General features: G+C 36.4%; 1 protein-coding gene across 1 annotated transcript in view; it reads left to right on the top strand.

Annotated features, from left to right (window-relative positions):
- Positions 1 to 19,567, top strand: part of LOC150109600 (uncharacterized) — a 132,177-nt gene that overhangs the window by 101,275 nt on the left and 11,335 nt on the right. The window contains exons 5-6 of the mRNA XM_090402740.1: positions 4,292 to 5,674; positions 14,542 to 14,626. Coding sequence (XP_090258866.1) covers positions 4,292 to 5,674; positions 14,542 to 14,626 — 1,468 coding nt within the window. The remainder of the gene's footprint in view (positions 1 to 4,291; positions 5,675 to 14,541; positions 14,627 to 19,567) is intronic.

Here is a 19,567-nt window from a genome sequence, read left to right as displayed (position 1 = left end):
AAGTTTTGTTATGAAAAAAATCCATCAGGGGCACCTTATTCGGCGCAACAGCGAAATCATGTCCTTTTGATAAAGCAAAACGTTCACTGGTGGACTTAGTGGACGTCCGGAAACATTGATAACTATTTTATCTGTATCGCTAATAATATTACTGGATCTAGGTAGACTGACCAAAGATTCAAACTTGCGCTTTAACTTATCACGAGAATCATTAAAGATCTTTAGGTAAGAAGCCGAAGATATGCGCAATAAAGTTAAAAGTTTCAGCCATTAAAACAGATTCTAGAGAGTTTTTGATGTCCATAATTTCTCTATTTAAGAGGGCTAAAGATTTCTTAGTGTCGTGTAGCTGATAATTCAAAGGAGACTTACTAGCTTTTAAAAGATCCGATGAGCTCTTGGAGACCTAAAAACTGCTTTTATTTTACAACAGGTAGGAATATCCTGAGCCATCTTGCATCGCTTTAGGAAAATTATTCTGTTAATGCATTTAGCCTTCTTTACTAATACTTTGCTGTATCTAGCAGATTGTTTGGAAATAGACTTTCCATAAAGTCTAGCAATAAGTTTTAATAATGGCAAACCGTGAGCAGACATATAAATACAAAATTAATAATTGAATAACTCACGTTAAAATATTATTTAATAGTATAATTTTTAAGCTCAAATTAAATAATAACTGACAATTCCAAAAAGTGCCACCTAAGTAGCTAGTGTAAGATAACTAAAAAGGGCAATAAATTTCCTAACAAAAAAAAAAAAAGTATGTTTTTTGTGTGTGTGTGTATGTGTGTGTGTGTATATATATATATATATATATATATATATATATATATATATATATATACGCACACATACAATAAAAAGTTAGGAAAGATTAGCTGAATTATAAAGTACTGTCTCTCATAAAGGGGATAGACGTAAACCATCAGATCTGTTTAAGTTAGGCGAGTGAAGTAAAGTTTCACATGTTTCTTTATAAAGCCGTTCCATGAGGAACCGACTTTTGTGAAGGACTATTGTCTTTTTCCAATGAACTCTATGTCTAGTGATGATGGCATGAAATATAATTTCTTGTTTAATGTACACTTAAGTACATAATAGAAATTATGTACTTAAAACATAATTAAAACCACATTTTTACACAACTTCCAGGGATGATCCCTTGTTCACTCCCTACTTATGTATTAAAAATTTTGTTTTGTAGCAATCTTATCAAACTCCCTTCAATACTTTAAGTTCCTACCAAGTTTGCCCTTTTCTGACTATCAGTCTTTCTCGTAGGAACATGCTCCACAGTCTTGGTCACTGGTCTCTAGATCCTCCCCACTTCATCCCTGTGAAAGTCGGGCAAGAAATCTGTGCACTGTAGTCAAGATGCAACTGTAACCTCCCTGTCTTCACTGGTCAGTGTGTTTTCTTCAGCATCCAAGTAATGTTTTGAGATGTTTTTGCTCACTTCTGCAATATTCCTTTTGAACTTTAACTCCTTGTCCCCCATCATCCCCACATCTCTAGCCTTATCAATTTCCTGCACTCTATAACCATCAATATAAAATACAAAGTGTGTAATCATTTCATCCCAAAGTGTATAAATTTATATTTTGCCACATTAAACTGACAGACATTAACTTTTGTTCACAATGTCAATTTATTTAAATCATTCTGCAAGTTCTGTACATCATTATTAGCTATTATGCTTCCCAGTTTTTCCATTGCCAGCAAATTGGATATTTTCTCTCATTTCATTCCATATACTTATATATGGAAAGACAGGTTAATAAATAAATAAAATAGTTAATAAATTATTAAATGTTTAACCCTACCCCCATACAAATAAATCGTCTCACACACACACACTGGACATATATACAAGAATGTGTAAGATTTTATATAAAATTCAAACAAATAGTAATGAAAAATAGATGGCAGCATGGATAGGAGAGTAGCTGTTGACAGGTATCAAAAGGTTATATATGGGAAGGGAATAGCATAATTGTTTCCTGCAAAGTCACAAAAGTTTTTTTAGTTCTTCAACTCTGACAGTGTGTATACATTGAAGTATTTGTATACTTTCACTGCAAAACATTCAATATCAATTGGGAAACAGTCGACATCACACTGGAGACAATTGTGTATAAGGTGTGCCTCATAACCAGTACTGATAATCTGCCTCTTCAGTTCAAGTTTTTGCCACACATTATTTTTGCCAAGTCTTTTTTGCAACCACCAAAATTGGTGGTTGTGTTATCTGCACACAAAGCAACAATTTTGTTTTGCAAGTCAAATTTGTCACTTAGTTCCTTCAACATAGCACACTGTAGGTCAGTGTGCTATTCAAACAAATAGTAATGAAAAATAGATGGTAGCATGGATAGGAGAGTAGCTGTTGACAGGTATCAAAAAGTTATATATGGGAAGGGAATAGCATAATTGTTTCCTGCAAAGTCACAGAAGTTTTTTAGTTCTTCAACTCTGACGGTGTGTATATATTGAAGTATTTGTATACTTTCACTGCAAAACATTCAATATCAATTGGGGAAACAGTCAATAGCACGCTGGAGACAATTGTGTATAAGGTGTGCCTCATAACCAATACTGATAATCTGCCTCTTCAGTTCAAGTTTTTGCCACACATTATTTTTGCCAAGTCTTTTTTGCAACCACCAAAATTGGTGGTTGTGTTATCTGCACACAAAGCAACAATTTTGCTTTGTAAGTCAAATTTGTCACTTAGTTCCTTCAACATAGCATACTGTAGGTCAGATGTTTCCCCAGGTAAGGAAATAAAGTCTATAATTTTGTCTTGAACACAACAATTTGGCAAAAAGTACTGCACAACGATTGGAAAAAGTTTGTCTTTTTTGTTTGATGCATGTAAACTGACTGTAATGCTTTTTGTTTTATTCAAATCATCCATTACTTTGCCCAGTTTGTATGGTGATAAAACATCGGTAATTATTGCTTCTGATTTTGTACATGCTGAAGAAAATTTTGGTTCATAAATTTTATTTATCAGTGTCGACAAGCAGTCATTTGTGCGAAAACTTGGGCCGTGATGCACAGTATGATTTAGCAACAAGAGCTTCACTTGCTGCAATTTTTTTACTATCACCATCACATCTCACCATAAATGAGCTGATGTTTTTAACTGAAGCCAGAGTCTTTTCAGCATCCTTATGTTTCTGACTGCATAGATGTTGGCTGATGTCACTTCTGCCTTCATGAGCAACGGAAAAATGGACATTACAATGTTGGCATATCAATTTTGTTCCATCACTACACAGCTTGTCCAGTTTAATAAATTTGAATTCTTTCTGGAGATCGTCATTAAAACTGCAGTTTTGCCTCTTTGACATTGCAAGGATAGACTTAAAACTTTAAAAAAATATGAAATTTAAACCATCAGCATTGAATAACAAAGCCGCCGGTTAGCATACAGGCAAAACAAAACGCAGAAGTGTTGCCAACATGTACTTTTTATTTTCTCTGAATAAATTATTGCAGATATTGATATTTAGTATCGAACAATGCGACTCCATGGTTATACAAATTACTGGTATCCATGATATTGATATACGATAATAGGTTATGAATAATAATTTATGATTGACCGATATTAAAATATATTTATAGTTTTTATTAAAAACAGGACAAAATTGACTTTTATTAAAACGATGGGACTGCCGGGAAATATGAAAAAAAAACAGTACTGTCTCATTCAAAACGGTACATATGGTCATCCTAATTTTTTTTTTTTTTTCTATATTTCTTGATGACAATACTATATCGCCTGAATACTGTAGAATCCTGCTTTAGATACCAGATTTGGAACTAGAGTAAGCAGGGTTAGGTAGGGTTGCAGTTACACACACTAGGTGATAAAGACACTATCTTAATTCAATGCCCCAGTTAAGCACTGGCTGAATTAAATCCAGCCAGTGCTTAATTGGGGACATTTTTTGTGTGTATGCATTTTGAGGGGGGGGGGAATTTGACTTGTTTCTATAATCCCATATGTATCATTGGAACATTATTATGTTGCTTGTTTATACATCACTGTTTTTTATCAGAAATTGTTTAAAACTGGCAGGTTTTTTAGATGGAGGGAGCACTATATATATCGCATTATTTAAAAAAAAATCCTTCAAAATTATTTATGTAGAAAATTTTTATCAGGTTTGAAAATTTTGAGATTTAGTAGGATTTATTATAATTTGTACTACTTTGTGATATCAAGTTTCGTTTTTTTTAAAAAATCATTTTTTAATTATTGTTTTATTTACTTTAGAAAATAATACTAAAGATGGCTTATGTCGTGAAGAACACCAAGGACTAGGATCAAAGGCAACATCTGCTTCTCATAATTGGACTTCTCGAGCTTCCAGTGTGATAAATAATGCTGCCAACCGGGTCCTAAACCAGAAGGGTTCATCCCGTTTACTAGTAGCAGGATCAGCACCAACTACAGTGCAGATATTAGGAGGTAATGGAGGATGTGTTAAGTCTGCATCTAACAGTAAAAGTTCTTCTAGTAATACATTACCCCGAAAACAAAAATCTTCAAGTCAGCACAGATTTACAGCTGGACAGAAACTGATCAATTCCTTCTCTGGTCTAAAGAAAGGCATATCATTATCATCAATAAAAGATGATTCTACAAATGGGACATTAACTAAAGAAACAGGTACATGCAAAAAATCTGTAAATGGTAGTTTAAGAAAGCCGCCTAAACTTGGACAGTTGCATTTGTCACATAAAAGTGCAAGTCTCAAAAGACAGTCACCAGTTAGTGATAATATTGTTAGTTTTAATTTAAAAGAAGTGCCATTGAATGATACATGTTCCTCAGCTGACTTTAGTAATGTGAATACAACTGAACAAGAAACTAAAGAACCTAAAAAGTCTACAAGAAAAAGTAAAATTAGTTCAGCATTTAAAAAAGCTAAAGCTTTAAAAAGCTCTAAAAGTTTCAGTGATAAAAAAAAAGTTACTAATGAGAGCATTTCAAATGACTTGCAGTTAAATGTTCAGTCATCTTCTTCCCAATTTTCTCCACCACAAGAACTAAGTTCAGTTGTGTCTTCCTCACAAGAATATTCTGGTGCTTTAATACGATCTAATAAAATTAATAGTGACAGAAGAGATATCAAATCAGATTCTGAGTTATATGGTGATGCCCATCTGAAATCTGTTTTGAGAGTTCTGCGAAGTAACCTTAGTCCTGAAGAAAAATTGCTTGAAATTAAACGCACGTACGAGTTTTGGGAAAATGTAAAACAAGGACATATAGGTCCTCTAACAATAGAACATTTTGATAATCTTGGGATTTGCACGAAAAAAAAGAGAGATAGGTCTCAGACAAAACATTTAATGAAAGATAAACATAATATTTCTTCTGTGTCAAATGAAGTTCTTTGTGAGGAAGCCATTCTGCAACATTCAAGTTTTCAACGACACTGTGTAAAGCATGACACTCTTGAGTCCAGAAAGATGGAACATGTGCAATTGGATACATCTACTGTACTTGAAAAAAACATGACATGTACTACTAGTTCTGGAGGTACATCAGAGCAAATTTCATTATATCCTAGTCATGGCAGTTCTGGAGCAGAATTGACTGAAAAGGCACCATTGACTTTGAATATTGAAGATACCAGTCAGCTTTCTGTGGGTGAGTTAATTCTAGTCCATTACAAAAAATCTTTCAATTCTGTTTTTTTTTTTGTATTTCCTTCTGTTGTTCCATAAAAAAAAAAATTGATTTAATTTTTTGTCATATAACATTTTAAATTCTTTATTCCTGTCTAAACCCCCAAGACTAGTAACTTCTGATGTTACCAAAAAGGATCTGATTGGCACCTTGGTTAGAACAATTTTTGAGATGCAAGTTCTTCTTTAATTAAAAATGGTTTTTATTTTAAAATACCACATCATATTTAGATTTTTGTTAAAGAAAAAGTGTGTAAGGACAGTCATTATTCAGAAGATTTCATGCTCCATAACACTAGTGTTGTCCGTGCACAAATTTTATGTATTTTTTCATGGGAAAACCGATATTAAAAATGTTCATGGTATATGTAATTATTTGTATTCGTTCATATATATACACTATCTACCATTAATTGTCCAGACACTTTAGCAATTCACAATTGATACTAGCAGGTGAACTCTAATATCAGGTATGTCCACCTTAGGCTTTGATCACCTCCTGCATCCTTTGAGGGAGGCTTTCTGCCAATGTGCTTCAGACATCAGGTGGAATTTGTCTCCATTCCTCCATTAAAGCAGCACTGAGTTCAGTGACAGATCAAGGATGTGATACTCTGGACCTCATTTGCCACTCCAATTCGTCCCACAGGTATTTGATGGGGTTGAGGTCAGGACTCTGTGCAGGCCAAGGCAGTCATTTACCACTCATCTCTTCATACGATTCCATAACAACTGCAGATTTGTGGCATAGGGCATTGTTGTCTTGAAATGGGTCTGTTCCATAAAAACTCCACAGTGCAAGCAGCACCTGATTATCCAGAATATGATAGAACTGAGCTGCCCTCATGGAACCATGGACAGCGACCAGTGGTCCTACTCCAAACCAGCTGAATGCACCCCATACCATTACTCCTCCACCACCAAACTTTACTGTGGGTGCAATACTGTGGTAACAAGAATTCACCAATCTGCCTCCACACCATGCCTCAGACTGGAAACAGAAAGAACCTTGATTCATCGCTCCAGAGTACAGTTTTCCACTGGTCAATTATTCAGGCCAGGTCAATGAATCACCTTGTGTCACCTTGTTCATTGTTGTGATGTTCGGTTTGTGTGCCACTGCTCTTCTCTGGAAACCCAGTAAATGGAGTTTTTTTTCATACAGTATTAGTGCTTACCATGGTGGTACTGGCACTCAGGAACTCATCACAGATGGTCTGTGCCAATTATAGTTGTTTTTGCGTACCACCTGTTTTAACACCCTCCTGTCCCTTTCATTTTCGGTGGCCACCCTGGGTGTTTTCCCGCACTAGTGATGCCAGAATGTCTCCATTTGTTGATCATATTGCTAACTGTTGATTTTGGATGCTCCATTTGAGTGGCAATGGCACGTATGGACATGTCACCAATATGACAGCTCACAATGACACCTCTTTCGAAGTACTGAGTTGACGTTATGTTGCCCTACCACTGTATTCAACTGCTACAATGAAATACTGCTTCCTACTATCTGTACACTGGTTTTTTGGTTATTAAGAAACCTAGAATGATCTATAAATGCAAATAACAGCAGCGTCCAGACAATTAGTAGATGTGTGTGAGTGATTCATATTATACACTATCCTACCAATAGACATGGAACATTCCTCTAATTGCAGGCATATGGATGTGACTATGCAATATGAAAATTTGTTACCTCTGAAGAAAATCAACGATTTACTCAGAAGTTATTGTGATTTTTTAAGCTGAACCATAAGTATATTGATTTTTTAAGCTGAACCATAAGTATATGGAAAGAATTAATAGCATTTCAAATTTAGTTTCAGATTTCATAATGATAATTGAATGGCATTTGAAGAAAATATCTGTATGTTATTGTGTAGCAATTAATCATTCTGACGGGCACAGATGACACTGAGCCTGGGATATAATTGGGTAGGCCTAAAATGCTGATTTACAGAGCTGTTGCCCTGTGAGAAAGATTATTATTACTTTATCTTACTGTTAGATCCTGGAAAGATGAGTTGAGTTATTTGGAATAATGACTGAGGCAGCTAAGAAAAAGACAGTTAACAGACATAATACACTGGCCTAAAAGGCTAGTGTATTATGTCTGTTGACTGTGTTTTTCTAGCTGGTTTGTCTGTTTTACATGAAGGAAAACCCTTCATGCAAAGATATGAGAACAGTTAACACCTTCAGTTGAATCCCCTATTAAGGGTTCTTTGCATCCTAGATAAGATTCAAACAGGTCTTTACAACCAAAAGCATTGCTAATACAGCTGGGTGACTAGAGAATCTGAGTTTGGAGATATAAGCAGCCTAAATCATTCCAGTAAATGTTTTGTGACATGTAATTAAATGAAAATCCAACTTCATGCTATCCAACCATTCATTAAAAATTATAATGGGTTACTACACTCAACCTATGGTTCAATGGAAATAACCCCTATACAGTCATGGGTCACAGTATGCATTCCTTCACTCTCATAGATGTGTTTGGCTATGGAGGTGTGTGGAGAACTATTTTTACCTGAGCTCCATTGAAGAAGTTTGGAAGTGACAGTATCATGATGTGTAGGTGCTTCTCATGGGTATAAAACGTGTATGAACAACGATTGCTAAATCATATATGTTCTAGATCAGGGATTCTCAACCTATGATACGCATACCACTGGTGGTACATGAGACACTGCCGGGTGGTACAAAAACAGATTTGCTTACTGGTACATCTAATATCTTGAATTAAATATGGTGGTATGCCACTGGAAAAGGTTGAGAACCCCTGTTCTAGATAATTCTGCATGTCCTATAATATATCAGTTTTATGGTGCAGCCCAATACACCTTTCAACATGAAAATACTTCACTTCACAAAGAAATTATTGTAAACATGTTATTTGAAGAAAATAAACGCAGAAAATTTCAGTGTGGACAGCACAGAAGATGATCTAAAAACTGACAGAACATCTGTATGATGAATGGGAATTTGGAATTAGGGCCTAGTCATTACGTCACTCTTCATTAGTAGAACTTTCTAAGGCTTTAACAAATTTTTCCTCCATAAATATTGAATTGAAGCAGTTATTACAACCAACAAAGGTACACTAATACATAGTTAATTTCTGAATAAAGACATCTTTTGTTTGTATAAAGAGCTGTTTTCCATAATTAAACATCCACTTGTGTGCCCCAGTAGAAAAATATATTTATTTTACAAATATTTCTTTTTTCATATTGTAAGGCATCATCAGTGAGAGTGAAGAACAACAGTAAGGAATATGAACAATAAAATAATACAGTGCATGTGCCAAATTTGAATACTCCCCCCCCCCCCCATACAAGTAGGTGCATGTTTAAGTTAAAGCTGTTGGATTGAAATAATAATTAAGTTAACTATTATAATATCTATTTTAAAACAATTGAATATAACAATTTCCAAAAATTTTGGGATGGTAAGGCAGTCATTAATGTTTGGTTGATGAAGTAGGACTTCATTACTTTCTTTGAATAGCCTTTCGTATCTATACATAGATCTGTGCAAAAGCTTTGTGTTTCCATTGGATCCTATTGTTTGCATTTTAAATTCCATGATGTGTCAAGTTCGATTTGTGTGGTTTGATGATCCAGATGTGGTCTTAATGTTCAGAAATACGTTTATTAACTGATCTTCCTGTTTGCCTGTGGTGTGTCAGATTGCATGAGCATGGTACTTGGTACTCCAGGTAGCATCATTATTGAATTTTGTCTTTTGGAGATGGTAACAGATTGTGAAATTGGTTAACAGGTTTGAAGGTGATAGTAAGTTGGTATTTTTTTATAATCTTTGCTACTTGTTTAGAGATACCTGTATTGTAAGATATTGGTGTCCTGCAGAGATCTACTTCTACTCTTGGATGTCGCTTGCAGTGATGTTAGCTATTTTTTGTGTTGTTCTTGCTTGCAGTGATGTTAGCTATTTTTTGTGTTGTTCTTAGTTGTAGTCATTTAGTAGAGTTTTTTCTTTGATGGTTTCCAATTCCTGTTTGAGCAGTTCCTTAGAGATACAAATCTTGTGTATGATCTGGTCATTAAGGATTTTATGATGCATATTTCTGAGATGGGCGGTGTGCTGATATAGTGTGAATATAGTATCTTGTTAAGGTCAGTTTTCGGTACACTACTATTTTTTCCCCTTTTGCCGAAATAGCCCAATAGTAACAAATGTGCAACTACTTGTACAAAGTGATTCAAATTTCATGCATGCACTGCACTGTACTGCTGTCCAAATTCCTTACCATTTTTCTTCACTCTTACTGATGATGTCTTCTCTCTCTCAGATCTCCTCATCAGGAAGGTCATGAGACCTTCTTGATGATGCTTCGCCATTTCTTTCTCTCCTGTGCTTCTCTTATTGCTTGTTCTAGTTTAAGTCCAGTGATTCTTGATATTTGGTCAATCCACCTGTAGGGTGGTTTTTTGCTCTGGCAACCTATTCTACTCATTCTCCTCTCTCTCCAAGCAAAAAGTCTAGTCTTCATGCCTTTGCTAACTAAACTATTAAAAGTAACTTAAGTCTCTATCATACCCCCACCCCCTATTTTTCTGCCTTTCCGTAACTCACAAATCTTCAATCTATCCTTGTAAGGGACATCCCATAGACCTGCCACCATCTTGGTCACTTGCCTCTGGATCCTTTTCTACACTTTCTACATCCCCAAAGAATCTAGGTGATCTTATCTGTGCACAGTAGTCAAGATGGGGCATATCAAGGCCTTATAAAGAGGTATCCAACTCAGTTGTCACTCTGTTATAAAAAGTTAGCAGATTACTAGGGCATTACCGACCCCCTTACAGAGTATCATATTCTTGTCCACTGATTCCCGAATTCTCTTTTTGACCAACTTTTACAATACTTTTAACACCACTCTTCAGATACTGATTGGTCTATAATTTGCTACCTCTTACTTAGCACAGTAATACATCTGTGATTTCCTTTTGCCTGTTCAGCTAATATTTCTTCTCATAGTTTGATTTTTCTTTCCTTATCATGCTGGTCACCTTTCTTGCCCAATTAGATTCTCTTTTATGCAAAGGAATTATTTTGCCCTCCTTTCATTTTCTTGGAACTTTGCCAGAACTGAGACTTAAATTAAACAGCCTAACCATCCTTCAGGAATCAAAGGAATTCCCTTGCACATTCTCATAAAATGTGAACCAATATCGCATCCAGCTCCACTGCTGTATTTGCATTCAGATTCTGCAATATACTAAGTATATTGCAGCATCAGAAACAGTATCTTCGCTTGGATGATATACCTTTGCAAAATGATCACTGAGTAGCTAAACAATTTTGTCTGCGTCCACTACCTCTCTACCATTTGCACTGATTAAAGTTATCCTTCCATAGTCATTCTTCCTTCTACTTTCGACTTAACAAAAAACTCTTTGTGATTTCCTTTTGCCTCTTAGCTAATTAGGTAGCTAATTTCTTCTCATAGTCTGAATTTTCCTTCCTTACCATGCTGGTCACCTTTCTTGCCCAATCCTTATACTGTTCATGAGTTAGCCAGTCATCTTTCCTCTTATGTACCTTCCACAACATTTTTTTGTTTGTTTGTTTGTTTGTTGCTTATGCTTAATGATGCTTCTCATCCATTTATCTCCTGCCCTATTTACCTTCCTTATCTTGGGTATACAGTGTGATAATTTCCTATAGATATCCCTTGACCATCCCTCATGCATGTATCGTAATCACCTGCCTTGTAGTTGCACATATACTTATTCTTAACTGGAATTTCAACATGGTTTTCTACTTCCCAAGTCAAGACCACATGATCAGAGGCAATGTAGCCAACTTGGTTATAGACAGATCTTCTGATCACATAACAAGATCCAACACTGTTCTACTGTGAGTCCCCTCTATCATATTCTGCTTCAAGGAATTCTCTCTCAGTAAGTGTATAAATTTCATTTCTTTTCTACCATGTGATCTTTTCTTCTAATCCACGTGTGTATGTCTTCGAAGTTGAAGTTCATCATAATAATTACTCTATTTGCACTCATTTTACTAATCTGCTGATGCGTGTCTTTCACATCATCCCTGGTATCCTATGGCAGCAACCAATTTTGTTTTGTCCTATTTGTCTCAATCTCACACCAAATTGATTCAAAAGAACTACTATCTGCCCGAGTGACTTCTAATCTTCTTGGCTGCAGTTCATCATCAGTACCCCCCCCCCCCCTGTCTTATCAACTCTGTTCCTCCCTGAAAATACTAAATCCATCACATTCTGTCCCTGGAACTACATCATCTGCTGTTAGCCAAGTCTCATCAATGCCTATAACATTCAGCAAGGTTGCACTAACCAGTTCCAAAAACTCCAAAACTCCTCCCTCTTGTGCCTGATGCTTCTAGCATTGGTATGTAGAAACTGCAGCATCCCTGTTTGTTCTAACCACCTTTATTTCCTGAATTTACTACTCTGGTCAATATTTTTGCCTAAGAGACTAAATTCTGGACTTGTTAGTTATATTCATTTGTCACACACACACACACACACACACACACACACACACACACACACACACACACACACACACACTTGTCTGCTCTAATTTCTTAGTTTTCCTGACTTTGCACTTTTATACTCTCAGTGAAGAAAACCCATGAGCATTGTACAAATCTTTCCATCCATCACACTCAGGCCATAGGTCCATAATCTCTACAACATTCCTTCTACATAACCTGTATATTGTTTCATTAACTATCATTATCCTCCTCTTCAGGAGGATAATGATAGTTGATTCAAAAGAACTACCAAGAAGATTAGAAGTCACTCGGACTTCTAATCTTCTTGGCTCCAGTTCATCATCAGTACCCCCACTCCCTGTCTTTTCTACTCTGTTCCTCCCTGAAAATACTAAATCCATCACATTCTGTCCCTGGAACTACATCATCTGCTGTTAGCCAAGTCTTATCAATGCCTATAACATTTGGCAAGGTTGCACTAACCAATTCCAAAAACTCCTCCCTCTTGTGCCTGATACTTCTGGCATTGGCATGTAGAAACTGCAGCATCCCTGTTTGTTCCAACCACCAACACACACACACTCTGCTCAGTTTCCTGCAGTGCTTTTCCTTCACGACCTCCTTTAATTCCTTCAGAGCTGTTGAATAAACTGATGCTGTAACAGTTTCATCTTTTTTGAGATACTTGATAAGGATTACTCCATCCATATCCTAAAAGACAATGGCAAGAATCCTCCCTGCTGACTTTTGGGTTCAGAACTTCTTTGGCTATGGAGAACCTTTGTGTCTCCTCTCCATTGACTGTTGTTTGGTCTCTGGGTCATAGTAATGAAGGCACGTTTCATCGACAGTCACCATACGAGCCAAAAAAATTTACACCTGATCTCTCAAAATGACCCCAAATCCCTTGAGATGACAGCACACCTTCTCTCTTTTGGTCGGCAAACATTTGGGGACCCATTTTGCTGAGAGCTTCTACATGTCCAGATGTTGGTAGATAATGACTCCTTGATGTTTTTGACTGGTATTTGTTTAAAAGATATATTTCGGTGATTATACCACATTTTTTTTATTATTCAGTTATATAAAACACTGAAATAATAGTTCCCGACTATGGAAAAAATCTCAAGATTCCTACATCCACCAAAACCACCTCATCATCCTCTTAAAAAACCAGGAGTCTACAAAATTCATTGCTCTTGCGGGATTTGCTACGCAGGACAGACAGGAAGATCTGGAAAAATACGCATGGCTGAACACCAAAAAGACGTACAATACAAAAGAGAACAAAAAACAGATCTTGCTTTCCATACCACTTCCACTGGACACAATGTACTCTGGCAAAAAAACGATGTCATACATAGAAAACAACAGTTATATAAGAAAATTTAAAGAAGCTGCTAATATGCTAAAAAACCCAACCCAATGCAATAAAAATCAAGGTTTAATTCTCCATCAAGTGTGGTCAGCTCTAATAAAAAATCTAGCTCAATCTGAGCTCGGACTGTATGAATGAGAACAAGAACACGTGACATCGTCCAGTATTGTTCAACATCAATAACGTTATATATCTGCATTCTGTTATTTGAGTTTTATGAATAGCCAGACGGTTATGATTTGTATTTATTAATTCTCTTGTTTAAACTTTAAATTATACTATTTACCTCCTGAAGATGTAAATCCTACAATTTAAGAAACTTGTTGGGAACTATTATTTCAGTGTTTTATATAACTGAATAATTAAAAAAATGTGGTGTAATCAGCGAAATATATCTTTTGAACCAATTAGCCACAGAAGTCTACGCCTGCAATGGTATTTGTTTATCATCAAGGACCATGACATGCACTGCATCAGCAGTGTTTTCAGGTTTGATTACTGCGGAAGGTCTTCCTGACCTGGGAGTATCTGTTTTCTCAGGATGCCCACTTTTAATATGGTAACTGTTAGATATGCTGAGGCACAGTCCCCTAAAGTCTCACACAAAGTTTGGCGAATCTCAGTCATGGACTTTTCTTGCAGCACAAGAAACTTGATGACAGCCCACACCTCTGTTTTCAAATTTCTTCAAACCTCTGACATGACTTTTATATATCCTAAAAGAAAAAGAACAAATTATTACAATTTGATGAAACATGGGTGTTAAAGGGTTTAAAGTATGTTCTTTCTTGTGGATTATATCAGTTGCCTTAATATCATTTTTGTTCTAGGTGTTTATGAGAACTTTTCCATCCCCCTCGTATATACATTTCATTGTGTTTTGACATCATATATCCTAAAGTCATTCAGTAATGTAAAGTTATTTAAATTTATTTTTGCAGCCCATGTTAGTACTCCACCTCCAAAATCTCCTGTATCTGTACAAGACTGGATAAATTCAATTGAACTGGATGAAGAGGTTGACAGGTAAGAAAATAGATGAAAAGTCTATTAGGATGGTTATTTATTAAATCTTAGCACTTAAGTTATTAGAAAGGCAGTTATGGAAATAGATGAAGAAAATGGGTAGAAGGCTTCAACTTGGCATTAGATTATTACTTCAAGAAAGAATAATGAATTTTCATTATTTTATACCTCATGAACATACAATGTTTGCATTTACTTGAAACATTGAAGGTAATTGCTTCAGAGAGTATGTAATGAAAGCAAGTGAATTGGGGGTGAGAGAGAACTTAGCAGTAACCAAAGTGGCAACATTGTCTCTGAATAGTGAGAGTGATCATGTGTGGTCTTGACCTAGGAGATTACCAGACATGGAATCTTTCAGTTAAGAAGAGGTATATGTGCAACCAACTTGGAGCAGTGATATAACATAAGAATCTGAAGAATGAAGAACTATTTTAAGAAAGCAGTATTAGATTTTATACCAAGAATCAAGAGGATAAACTAGCTAGGAGTTATGGATTATTAGCATTCTTAAGTGGGAGTTGCTGAAAATGAAAAAGTTGTGGAGGGTATATAAAGAGAGAGGTGATCAGCAAGTTCATGCACCATACAAGGCACAAGCAAAAAGTGAGACCAATATATCAAGGAGGCTAACTGAGCAGGCCAGAAAAAATCCCAGAATCTTTTTGCTATATGATAAGTAATCATTTTGCATAGGTGTACCATCCAGGTGAATATATTGCAATATGAGACTTTGACTGATGTACCAAGTAGAAATAAATGGAATTGCTTAGGTTATTGTAGAACCTTAATGCAAATAAGGCCATGCCATGGGATAGATGGGATATTAGCCAATAATACTATAAGAATGTGCAAGGGAATTTGGCAACTCTTTGACCAAACCATTATTATGAGTATGGAGTCAGAAGGCTCATTGTGAGAGACCCACAATAACCTTTATGTACAAAAGACATATCATACCTCTCCTTAAACTTATTTGCTGTTAGGGTAACCAATTCTGGCAATTCATTTCAGTCATTCACCACTTGCCAAAAAAAAAAAAAAAAAGTCTGCACACCCTTACTAACCACACAATTACACAACTTCCAGGTTTATTCCTAGTTCTCTCTATTGTCATGTATTGAAAAATTTGTTTTGTGCCAATCTTACAGAACTCTTTTAATAACTTTATTATTATTATTGTTATCATTATTCAGTCTTCCATGGAGTCAAGAGACTCATCACGGGAGGTCCTTCCTAGGAAGCACAAAGTCTATCATACCACTCCTTGAACTCATTCAGGCAATGCATTCCAGGGTTCCACCACCCTCCACACAAAGAAACCACTCCTCACAGCTTCCTTTCATACTTTCCAGGGATGGCCCCCTTGTCATCACTCCTTCCCGCTGCTCCACCCTGTAACTGCCTCTCAACAGTTTAAAAGTCTGGACCATATCACCTCTCCTTCTATCGACCAAACTGCAGCCGATCCTCATAATTAACATTGTATGGTCATGAAACCATCTTTGTTATCTGCCTCCGGCACCCTTTCCACAGTTAATTTATCTCCTTCAAATTCTGGAGACCAAATTTGAGAAACAGTAGTCTAAGTGTGGTCTGATCAGGGTCTTATACAACAAAATGATAACAACTCTTCTATCTCTGCAGGTCAGTATCCTTCTCAGTATTGCAGCAGTCCTCTGGGTTATCTTCACCACTTTGCAATATGCTCTCTGAATTTCAGTTTTCTATTGATCATCACCACCAGATCTCTTGTCTCCCCTACTTTCTCCAGTACAGCTCTTCCAATCGAATATGCAGCCTCTCATCGATGTATCCCAAACTTCAAGACTTTGCATTTTGCTGCATTAAACTGAAACCCCCATTCATTTGCCTATCTGTCTAGTTTATTCAAATCCTCTTGCAAGGCTGCCACATCAGTACTATTACTAATAACCTTTCCCCAACTTCACATCATCTGCAAACAACTGAATATCCCCTTGCAATGTCATTGATATAAATGTTAAACAATACAGGTCTCAGAAGGTTACAAGTGGAACCCCACTTGTATCCTTCTTCTTCCTTAATATTGCCCCACCATACACAACTCTCTGATACCTATCAGATAGCAAATCCTGAATCCAGTTGACTAACCCGACATCTAAACCCATGTGCTGTAACTTAGATATCAGCTTATCAAGCAGCACCCTGTCAAATGCCTTTGCAAAATCCAAAAAAAATGGCAGTGTATGCCTTTCTCTCATCAACTGATCTTGTCACTTTATTATAAAAGGCAATCATATTGCTTAAACAAGAGCACTCCTTAACAAATCCATATTGATTCTCACAGATAACATTACCCTCATCTTCCCAACATTGTATATAGTCCCTCACTAATTTCTCCAAGACCTTAACAACTACTGATGACACACAAATTGGCCTATAATTAGACACTTGCAGTCTGCTACCACCCTTATGCAATGGCACTATCTTACCTTCCTTCTATTTCTTGGGTACCTTTTCCATAGCCAGACTTTCATTGAAAAACCAGGTCAAGGGAGCTGTCAGTTCTTTAGCACGTTCTCTTAAAAGCCATGGTGAAATACCATCCAGTCCCACTGCTTTACTGACCTCCAAAGTACTCAGTATTTGGAACACACTCTCCTTTTGCACCTCTAAACCTTGAACCTGCCCAACCCCATCTAGTATTAAAACCTTCTGCTCCAGGATGAAATACTCCTATAAAGTGTGCATTGAACAACTCCACTATGCCCTCTGCATCAGTCATTCTATCCCTTTTTTTATCTCACAATGTCATTCCACAATCATTTCTCCTCCTACTGGCCACATAGCTAAAAAATTCCTTAGGATTTTCTTTGGATTTTAATGCCAATCTCTTCTCATATTCCAGTTTTGCCTTCCTCACCATACTAGTCACTCTCCTGGCCTAGTATGGTGAGGAAGGCAAAACTGGAATATGAGAAGAGATTGGCATTAAAATCCAAAGAAAATCCTAAGGAATTTTTTTTGCTTTTAATTCTTCATGCATTTGCATGAAGAATTAAATTATATTAAATATTCTTCATGCATTTGCTCTCCACCCCTCTCCTTGTATCTCTTCCATAATCCCTTTTTCACCTGCAGTTCCTGTTTGATATTGTTTGTCATCCACTATACACCAAATTTTTTGTCTGCTTCTTCACTCGTGGAATACAACTGACTATTGCTGCTAACAAATATTCCTTTACCATGTCCCAAGCACTAATTTGGTGCCTTCTAATTCCTCCCTCCATGGAACTGCCCCAAGTTGATATCTAAGACTATTATAATCACCCACCTTATAATTCCACATTTGTTCCCTTTTCTTTGATACTTCTGCATGTCTATTCATCTTCCATGTCAAAACCACATGGTCACTCTCTCCAACTGGGAGGAGAGATGTCATCTCAATTATTATCAGCTCTTCTGATGCTATGACCAAATCCAAAACTCTGGAACCTCTTGTTGCCTAAGACATTTGTCCCTCAAGAATTCTAGAAATTCCATTCCCTTATTACTACATGCATTTTCCTCTTACTAACTTATACTGCTGTAGTTAAAATCTCCCATAACGATCATTCTTCTTGCACTTGCCAAGCTCAACTGCCTAAACGTCTCCTGCTCCCCGTCCTCTGTACTCCTTGGCTTGTACCAAACCCCACTAAATATCCTGTCTTGCCCACCTCTACTTCACATGAACTTAAGTTTTTATCATGTCTCCTCTTTTCTGCCTATCAACTAAACTTTGCAATCCACAAACCTTCAATTTGTTCTCATGGAAGCATTCCACAGATTTGTTACCAGCTTCACCAGTTCGGTCACTCGTTTCCATTACATCCTGATCCTCAAGAAACTCAGATGACCAAACCTCTGCATTGTAGTCAAGATGCAGTCAAATCATATCTTAATAAAGAGGGATAATCTCCATATTATTACTTGTGTTTTTAACAAAATAAAAGTAAAAGTAAATCTATATGCAATGGATAAGATGTGGAAAAGTAAAGCATTGCTTTGATGCAAAGTTGAAAGTGCTGGAAACATGCATATTATTATCATTATTATTATTACATGACACCTCCAAGGAGTCCAAGGACTCATCAAGGGAGGGCACCTACTCTACAACTCTGCATCTCCACCACTCAATCCACCAACTACAATGAACTGCAACTACCATCATCTACACCAACACCATCTTCTGCCCATCACCACCACCACTAGTATTTTTAGTATTTTTAAAATCACAAATATCCATGCCCACAGTGGGATTTGAACTTACAGCCTTTTCCTGGAGAGTGCATATGCTGACCACTCGGCCAACCAGGCTGGCTCTTCATGTGCACTTTCTATGAAGATTAGATTTTTTGCTTGGAGAATGTTGAAGGAATGTAAGACATGGGTAATGATCAGAGAGTCTGTGAGATGAATACTGGGATTTAAAATGATGTGCTGTAGGTAGATTATACAAATTAGATTATAAAAAGGATAAACAGATGAACTCTGTAAAAAAAAATGTAAATTGGAAAGAGAATATAATGCAGAAATAATTGGAAGGAAACTTAACCTCTTTGGACATATCCTTGCAGGATGGATAACAGCAGAACTATCAATCCTTGATGTTTTCAGTACAATAGACATCATAAACAGAAGAGGATAGCCAAGACAAGAGTGGGTAGATAATGATGAATTAAAAAAATGTTTAAAAATATAGTTCCTTAGGTAATATATTGAAATAAGATAGAATTTTGGCATTTGTGAGTTCTTCTTGGGCAAAAGTCTTTATTGGCATTAGTATTATAACACAGTGACGGCTGAACTGGATAAGGGTAATGGGTTTACGGTGATTCTACTGGACCTTGCCAAGGCCTTTGACAGGATTCCACATGGAATTCTAATCAGTAAATTGCAGCATATGGGAATGGACAT

The sequence above is a fragment of the Typopeltis vanoorti genome, chromosome 2 (genome assembly GCF_054136105.1).
Source record: "Typopeltis vanoorti isolate ZY-2024b chromosome 2, IOZ_Tvanoo_1.0, whole genome shotgun sequence".
In the NCBI taxonomy this organism is placed as follows: Eukaryota; Metazoa; Arthropoda; class Arachnida; order Uropygi; family Thelyphonidae; genus Typopeltis; species Typopeltis vanoorti.
The sequence above is the reverse complement of the archived record's forward strand: the minus strand, read 5'-3'. Positions and strand labels throughout refer to the sequence as shown.